We start from the raw sequence: 8,534 nt of genomic DNA on the forward strand, positions 1-8,534 counted from the left end.
CTTGCATTAGTCAGCTTGGGCTGCCATAACAAAATACCATAGAGTTCTCTTCCTGGCTTTCAGATGGCTGCCTTCTGTGTCTTCATATGGCAGAGAGAAAGGGGGGGTGAGGGGAACACTCAAACCGAACTTACTTTGGAGGGAGTTGTCTACTTTGCCCGCTGGAGACTCATGCATCCTTGCCACACTAAATGGAGGGAGTTGGTAGTATGACGGTAATAAGTCATTTCTAAAAGGGGTGATTGGCACCCCCCTTGGTGTGTGTCTCTAAAAATAGGAGGGAGTGCAGCTGCTACAATGCAGTACCCCTCTCTATCCTCCATTTCTCTTCTTCTCTCCTCAAATGGGCACAAAGCGGTAGGTGGCCAGCCAAGGGATGAATAATCTGAAGCTCTGAGGGTACCAAAGTGAAATATTTCTTTCTCGTTTTGTTTTCCAATTACTGCTTTCTAACACACTCCATCAAATATTTTCCTTCACCTGGAATAACATTTTGGGCAAACCTCAAAGCTTTCCAGGTCCTTCTCTTCCTATAGGGATTCTCATTTCCTCTGAGTGGTGGGGTTTTTTTGTGTTTTGGGTTTTTTTTGTTTTTTGGGTTTTTTTTGGGTGGGAAGGGAAGGAAAGACCCAGCACCCAGCACTCTGCCAACTAATAACCATATCTCTCTTAGAATCCTCTCTTCCCATGGTGGTCCTGACATAGACAGGAGGGTGTGCTTGGCACAGTGTAGACACTCAATAAATGAGAAACAAGTTAGACTACTGGTTGATATTTGAAGAACCTCCCAACAGCTTGAAAGACTCCATTTTTTTTTTTTTTTTACTTTTATCAAATTTCTTATCTCAGTTTTGCATTATAACCACTAAACAGAAAGAAAATTCTTAGAGGATAGCCTTATCTAGACTTATTTCCTTTTGCACTTAACATTAATTTAGCATTTACAGATCCTTAAAGGAAAACATTTTCCCACTGTTTAGCAACAAGCTATATTCAGTGATACACAAATCAAATATCTAAGTGGTCAAGAATACAAAATAAAATTAAGTACTATTGAGTGCCTATTATGAATTTGGCAAGGGCTAAGTACTTGAAAGAAGAAGTGATTTCAAGTTGGTATAAGCACTTAAGGAACTTACACTGTAGTTGGAGGCTAGCATATAAACACTATGATTGGTTCAAGATCTTAGAAAGTGAGATAGGGGAGGTGAGAGGCATTCCAGGTAGGGAGAGGCATTCCAATACAGAGGTCTGGAGTATGGGCTCTGAAGCAACACTGCCTGGGTTTTCATCCTGACTGCTCTTTATTGCTGATCTTTGGCAAGTTACATAACCAATCTGTGCCTCTCATACTTAAAAAAGCAGATTAAATAAGCTAATGCAGCACCTCACCTATAAGTAAGTGCTTATTATTATGATGACAGTAATGATGTACAAAAACTTGGAGCTGGGTCTTTGAGGTACTCAAAAAAATTGACCCGAGCAATTCCTATACTGTATTAGAATAGTGGGAGAAAGTCAGAAAGGGTTAGGGACAGATGAAGGAGGTCATTGATTGCAAACATTTGGACTTTATTTAGTAGCAGAAACCTGCTGAACTTTTAAAACTGGTGAGTAGCACTATAAAAACAATGTTTTGGGAAACTTTCAACTGGCTATGTAGGATGGCTTGGGATAGGGACAAGACTGAGAATGTAGTAATAATAACAATAGCCAACTTTTATTAGATGCGTTCCATGACCTTTGTAAGTATGCAAAAAAACTAGTTATAAGTATTATTATTATGTTCTGGACAATGTGCTGAGCACTTTATATGGGATATCTGTTATGGACTGAATTGTGTTGTTCCCGCCCCCCATTCATATATTGAAGCCCTAACCTCCAGTATGACAGTATTTGGAGATAGGGCCTTTAAAGAGGTAATTAAGGTTACATGAGGACACAATAAAGGCTAAATGAGTTTAAAAAGGTGGGGCTCTAATCCAGTATGATTGGTGTCCTTATAAGAAGAGAAAGAGATACCAGGCTGCGGGTGCATAGAGAAAAGGTTTTGTGAGAACAAAGGAAAAGGTGGCTGTCTGCAAGCCAAGGCCTCAGGAGAAACCCACCTTGCTAGCTCACTGACCTTGGACCTCCAGCCTCAAGTGAGAAAATAAATTTCTGTTGTTTAAGCCACCCAATCCGTGGTATTTTGTTATGGCAACCCTGGCGGACTAAGACAATAGCTAATTTGACTCTTAAAACAGCCCTATGCGGAAATACTCTGATGATCATTTTGTTACCCATGAAGAAAGAAAGGCTCAGAGAGCTTAAAATGAATTGCCTATGACAGCTAATAAGTGGCAGTAAACAGGATTTATATTTAAGCTAACTACAAATATTATAGTTCAGTTGGAAATTGATAAATGAAAGATTTGTACACACAAAAGGAAAAAACCATGACTTGTTCTCATTAGATTCAGGCTAAAAAAAAGGGTTATCACTAGATGATTGAGATTTTAGGCCTTGGGGTTCACACAAGATAAATGACTGGCTTGTTTGTGTGTGATGTGTGTGGGGTGTGTGTGTATAGTTTATATTAAATACTGTGAAAAGGTTGTTCAGGGCAGAAAGGAATTGTGGCTGAAGCACTCATGGAACCTAATAATAGCTAACTTGGGTAAAGTAGAGGATACATGTGGGTAAACGAGTAATGAGGGGAAATTTAAATATGAATTATGAGGTCAGAAAGTGTTTCATCTATTTTGTTATTGCCTATGCCTGTCTTTTCTAAGACACTAAATAACATTTGGTGAATATAGGAAAGAACGGTAAAGAAATGTTGAGATTAATACCCGGAAGAAAGGAGCTATTTAAATTTTTTTCCCCCAACTAGAGCAATAACAGATTTAGACTGAATTTTCCTCGTCTCTTAACTGAGCTTTCTCTCTTTTTTTTTATTTTTAGGAAGACCAGCTCCAATTCAAATGAAGGAGATAACAACATGGATACTGAAACACATGATTCGGTATCTCCGATTGCTGTGTGTGTTTGTTTTAGGGAACAATAAAATAGCTGCAGGATTATTAATTCCACAAATGCTGAATGCAGAGAGTAATCATTTAGCTATTCCAGATAAAAGGAATAAGCCCTGAATACAATCACCGGTCATCGGCCCTTGGTCTTACTATGGCCCTTCTTGCTTTAGGGGGCTGGCTCTTCAATGCACGTTGGGAGTGCCCAGAAGAGGCTCAGCTGCCTTCAGAGGATGAGGCGACCATCACTCTCATGGATTAGTGCTAGGAAGCCGCTACTAGGCCTCTGCCAAGAACATCAACTAATCCGCAATGCGCCTGCCCAGACCGCAGCAGCCTAGCTCTGCAGACACCCCACAACAGCCAAAAACAACTGTAAGAGAAAATTCGAATCTGCTGCATAAACCTAATCCACCGTACTGCAAAGGATTTACTCAACACAGCTGCCTCGCCAGACTACAAATCCCAGCATTCACGCCTCCCACGGAGCCAATGAGGAAGCTACAAGTTCCTTCAGCCAATCATATCTTGACCCAGGATAACATGCGGACTGAATTCTGGGATTTGTGGTTTTCACGTGGCACCATTACACCATCCTGGTTAAGGCAATGCAGGCCACGCGTCCGATTCAGAACGAAAGCTCCTTCTAATAACTCTAATGTTGGCCCCGAGTCTAACCTGTTAATTAGCTTTTCTCCTAGGCCTTATGCGCCTTAAAAATCGTAATCTTTTTCTCTTACTGTCGTACAGGAAAAACAAGTTATTTTCGGATAAAGGCAACCTCGTCCCACTGGTTCCCAGTCCTTTAACCGCCGCTTTCAAGTCTCGCGAGAACAGCCCTTTTTGGCCGTTGTCATGCCTCCTGAAGGGAGGGTCACGCGAAGATTGACACAGGCTTCAGCCAACAGGATTGTCCTTTACCTAGCGTCTCCGCAGCGTGCGTGGGGAGACTTTCTTGAACCCTGACCTCAGCTTTCCGTAGCGTCCCGCGTCTGCCGCGCCCTCCCCTGGAGCGAAGGAGGCGGGTTTTGGCCTCTTGCCTTAGGGAGCGAGTGCGGAGGGAGTGGGAGTGGGACGGCCCCGAGTGGAAGTGTCTGCCTCTCCGGAGAGAGCCTGCACTCCTCGCTGCTCATGAGCTCGTTTTCCGGCGAGCAGCGCCGTCGTTAGGTCGGCCCCGTAGCCTCTTGCTTCCCCCGGGACAGGCCCACGCCTCGCCGGGGAGGGGGCAGTCCGTCGAGGCGCCTCCCTTGTCAGCGTCTGCGTCGCGCTGTGACCCTGGAAGCGGGAGCGGCGGCGAGCGAGAGGAGGAGCCCCAGCGGCGGCGGGCAGCAGCACGAGCAGCGCCGGCGGGCGGGATCGAGGCCGGCAACATGGCGAGCGCCTCGTACCACATTTCCAATTTGCTGGAAAAAATGACATCCAGCGACAAGGACTTCAGGTAAGGCCGAAATCCGACCCTCAGCTCCCCTCGGGGTCCCCCATCCGCGGCCCTGGCCCTCACACAGGCCTTGCCCCACCCCTTTGGCCTTAACTGGTTGCTCGGCTTTGCGGAGGTCTCCAGGCCACCCTCCGCTCCCCGATCCCGGCAGGTCCCTTTCCTTGCCCATCTTCTAACCCCCTTCCCCCATTCTTTTCTCTAGGCCGTTGCCCGTCTCCGGTCCTAGGCCTCTTCTGCGTCCCCCACCGCATGCTCTGCTCTCCCAGGACGTGACTTTCGCGTCCCAGGTAGCGTGAAGGGGCGAGATCACGCACCATTGTGGGCAAGGGAGTCGCTCTAGGCTTGGAGATCCGGAGGCCAGGCCTACCCGCCGGCATGCCCGAGGCGCTAGGCCGCCCTGTTCCCGGGGCCAGAGCTTCTGTTGCTGCCCACTCGGGGTCCCAGCTGCCGCCTCCTTTCCCGCAGATGTGAGCGGTCCTAGGTGCATTCAGCTCGAACGATTTGCTTTCTTTTCCAGCCCTTCGGGGATTGGGCTATAAACTTTTCCTTTGAATTATCCCTTTCGTCAAGGTGGGAAGAAGGTGGAGGGGGAGCCAGGAGGGTGGAAACTTGACTCGTAGGGTTTTCCCGCCAGCATTTCTTGTCATTTTCCCTCGGCAGGCAAAAACCCAAGCAGGATCTCGGAGTTTCAGTCTCATTTCCTTATATCCAAAATTACTGCCAGAAAGGTGAATTACTGAGCCTGAAACAAAAAGGTGCAACAAGCAAATGGGTCTTATTGAAAGGAGTTTTCTAATATGGGGACGGTGAATGTGAAGGTTTGTTATAAAATTCTGTTCCAGTAGACTTGTACGGTTGGTTCCAAAGCTTGGTCATATGCATATTGAAGAATTGTTATATTTTCACGGGTAATCTCGGTTTCTCTCCCTGTGGTTTTTTTTGCACTACAGTAATTGTTACATTCCTTCCTTCCCGCCTTCTATCCCATCACAAAATCAATCAACTCCCGATCTAATTAACTTTTTATAGCTTTGATACTTGTTTTGTTCTCTAGTGGTTTTATTTTCTGTGCATTTTGTAGGGAAGAACAAATAGTCTTCAATTTAAATTGTGGCTGACGGGCTTATTTGTTTTTTTTTGTACGAAAGATACCTTTTAACACCTGAAAACACGCCCAAACCTTATGTACTGGGGAAATATTTTTTCATTTGTGAAAGGAGAACCAAGAAAAATGTAATAATCTGTTCCTAATTAAATTATTATGCTGGCATATTAAAATGGCCAGTGAAATACATTTTGGTTCTGTGACTTCATAGCCAGAAATGATTCTCAAGAAAGTTTTGCTATCTAGGGAGTTTTTAAATGTTGTATTCAAAAGTTTTAAAATTAGTTTGCTAATAATAAAGGTTCGAGTATTCGTTTTTGGAAGAGTGTTTATTTTGGGCATTAATATTTTTAGATTTGTGAGTTCTAGGGTCAAAATCAAGGTTAAAATAAATAAAAGGTATTGTTTGTTTTTTAAAGGATTAGACTGCTGTTTACTTCCCTTTGGAGCTTTGCTTGCTCCCAATGCAAGACATTAAAATTTAAATAAACATTTGAATGGAACATACATAAAAAACTTTAAGTAGTGTAGAATGTGTGGTGTGATTTTACCCCCTCCCATTTCTGTCAGTTTGGCTCATTCTGTAAAAGTACTGAGTTTCATTCTGATTGTGTTCAGTTTTAGTCTAAAGATAGGACTTTCCCTATAATAGTACAGTTTTGTTCCACTAGTCAGACTTGTGTATGGATAATATGTTTAGAATAAAGAAGTCAAGTCATGTGGTAATACTGCATATGTAATTATTGACTGAAGCTTCCTTTCTTAACATTTCTTCTAAAGGAAAGGTAATATGTACATGCTTGAGGAGTTTTTTGTTTTTTCTAATTATATGGAAGAGTAATGCTCTGATGTTAAGGTATACTAGTGTTGAACTTGATGAGGATTATCTACCAATTTGGGCTTGAATAAATTAAAACATTGCTTGGAGGATTACTTCTAAAAATGTGATACTGATATATTTTTAATAGTTGGTGAATATTATAGAAGATATGCCTAAGAACAGTAAATGACTTCCAGTAATTTGTCATTAAGATATTTTTAACAACTAAGTTTTTAAGACTTAATACACTCAGACCATTCAGTAATAGACAAGTCTTGGGAACCAAAGAACTATATATATTAAATTACTGACATTTAAGAGTTTAATTAAATAGCGTTTGCGGTCAAGTGCTTTGAAGATTTTTCCGTATTTGAATACAAGTGTTCTATTTTTAAATGATGCTTTCTAATTTCTCATTAGAAATTTATTTACTTGTTTATTTTGCTGTAAATATCATAGTTATTGTTACATGTTTTAAAATACCTAGTGCTAGAAGGATCTTGAGGACAAGATTGATTAACATGATAGAAAATCTAACATGTGCAGACCACTCTACCTTGTGCTAAGGGGAGAAGAAGTTAGTACATCCAAAAGGAAGAAAACATTTTTCTCATGGTGGAATCCAAAGGGAATATGACCTACCAGTTACAAATATGGGTTCTAGTCCTGTAGTATTCTTTGCTGTGAACTATCTGATATGTTGGGCAGGCTACTTAGTTTGGGATTAAATTCACTTTTGAGAGACTTGTACATGGGTGATTACAAAAGGTCCCTTATAGGCCCAAATTTTCAGGTCTCTGAATAACTAAATAGTTTTTTTAATGTAAAGAAGGTAAAGAAATGGATGCAGACTTCAAAATTTTGGAATGTCAACGCTTTTAAAGATTTTTTTTTTTTGGTAGGACTTAAATTATAGGCTCAATTTATTGGGGGAAAAAAACCTAGTGTCCTTTTTTCTTTCATGTTTTAGTGTTCTGTGTTCTTCAAAGGTAGGATACTATGGTTTAGTGGCAGTGAGTAGTGATTCTGTAGATAACAGAATGAAAACTTTAATGTGTATAAACAAAGTGAATGCTGCACCTATAAATATTAATACTGAGTATTCAGTGGGTTGAGGTAACTAATAAGGTTCTGCTTTTATTTTCATATGCTTCATCACCAGCTTTTATTTTCATATGCTTCATCACCAGCTGAATTCCAGTATTCCAAGGAATCAAGAGCTAAAAAAAAATTTTTACCGGTCTTTTATTTCTCTGTACGTAATTGTTAATGCTTACCGTGGACTTTATACACTTGATCCTTACAACTTTAGTAAAGTGGATACTAGCAATCTCTGTTTCAGCTGAGGAAACTTCAGTCTGGTGATGCTAAGTGCTTGCCCAAGGCCAGTTAAACAGTAGTAGATCAGGGATTTCCAGATACCCCCAGAGCATGAACTCTAAACTACCATATTCTACTTCTGCAAGATTTTGACTAGGGGACATTAAGAGTTAGACCTTAAATTTCAGTTCCCTCTAAGTTAGGCGTAGGGAGTATTTTGTGCTAGAAGATTAAATAATTCCCTGAGAGGGACTACAAAAAGTTGAAGATAGTGCTTGCCTTCAGTATTGTCTGCATGCTTGTTGAGTGCTTAAGGCATTTGTAAAAACATAAATAACCCAGGACAGTATGTAGTGTTCAGGCTTAAGTGGCAGAGAAGGTGAAAGCAAGGAGATTCATTCATGTTCAAGGAGTGATCTGAGCTAGGTGTTGAAGTTCTAGGTAGGTGTGAAAGCACACAATACAAACACCACTCGGGGTGGGGATAGGAACGGGTAGGGACCTTGTCTTACTGAACTGAATCCTCCACTTTATTTAGTGCCTTGGCCATGTGGGTTCTCAATAGATAACTTGTTTTAGTGGAATTTGATTTTAATTCCAGAGTTAAAAAAGCATGTAAGGATTGGGGAAGTTTAAGAAGTCATTGTAAAATCTACCAATCTATTTTTTTAATACCATTTGATATAATCTTAAAATAATTGACTGCATTGTATTTTTTTTTTGTGGTATGCGGGCCTCCCTCTGCTGTGGCCTCTCCCGTTGCGGAGCACAGGCTCCGGACGCGCAGGCTCGGCGGCCATGTCTCACGGGCCCAGCCGCTCCGCGGCATGTGGGATC

At 41.8% G+C, this 8,534-nt stretch overlaps 1 protein-coding gene across 1 annotated transcript in view; it reads left to right on the forward strand.

The window, feature by feature from the left end:
• Positions 1-4,047: 4,047 nt before the first annotated feature.
• Positions 4,048-8,534, forward strand: part of CAND1 (cullin associated and neddylation dissociated 1) — a 42,804-nt gene continuing 38,317 nt past the window's right edge. The window contains exon 1 of the mRNA XM_007130227.4: positions 4,048-4,452. Coding sequence (XP_007130289.1) covers positions 4,385-4,452 — 68 coding nt within the window. The 5' untranslated portion in view covers positions 4,048-4,384. The remainder of the gene's footprint in view (positions 4,453-8,534) is intronic.

The sequence above is a fragment of the Physeter macrocephalus genome, chromosome 6 (genome assembly GCF_002837175.3).
Source record: "Physeter macrocephalus isolate SW-GA chromosome 6, ASM283717v5, whole genome shotgun sequence".
Lineage (NCBI taxonomy): Eukaryota > Metazoa > Chordata > Mammalia > Artiodactyla > Physeteridae > Physeter > Physeter macrocephalus.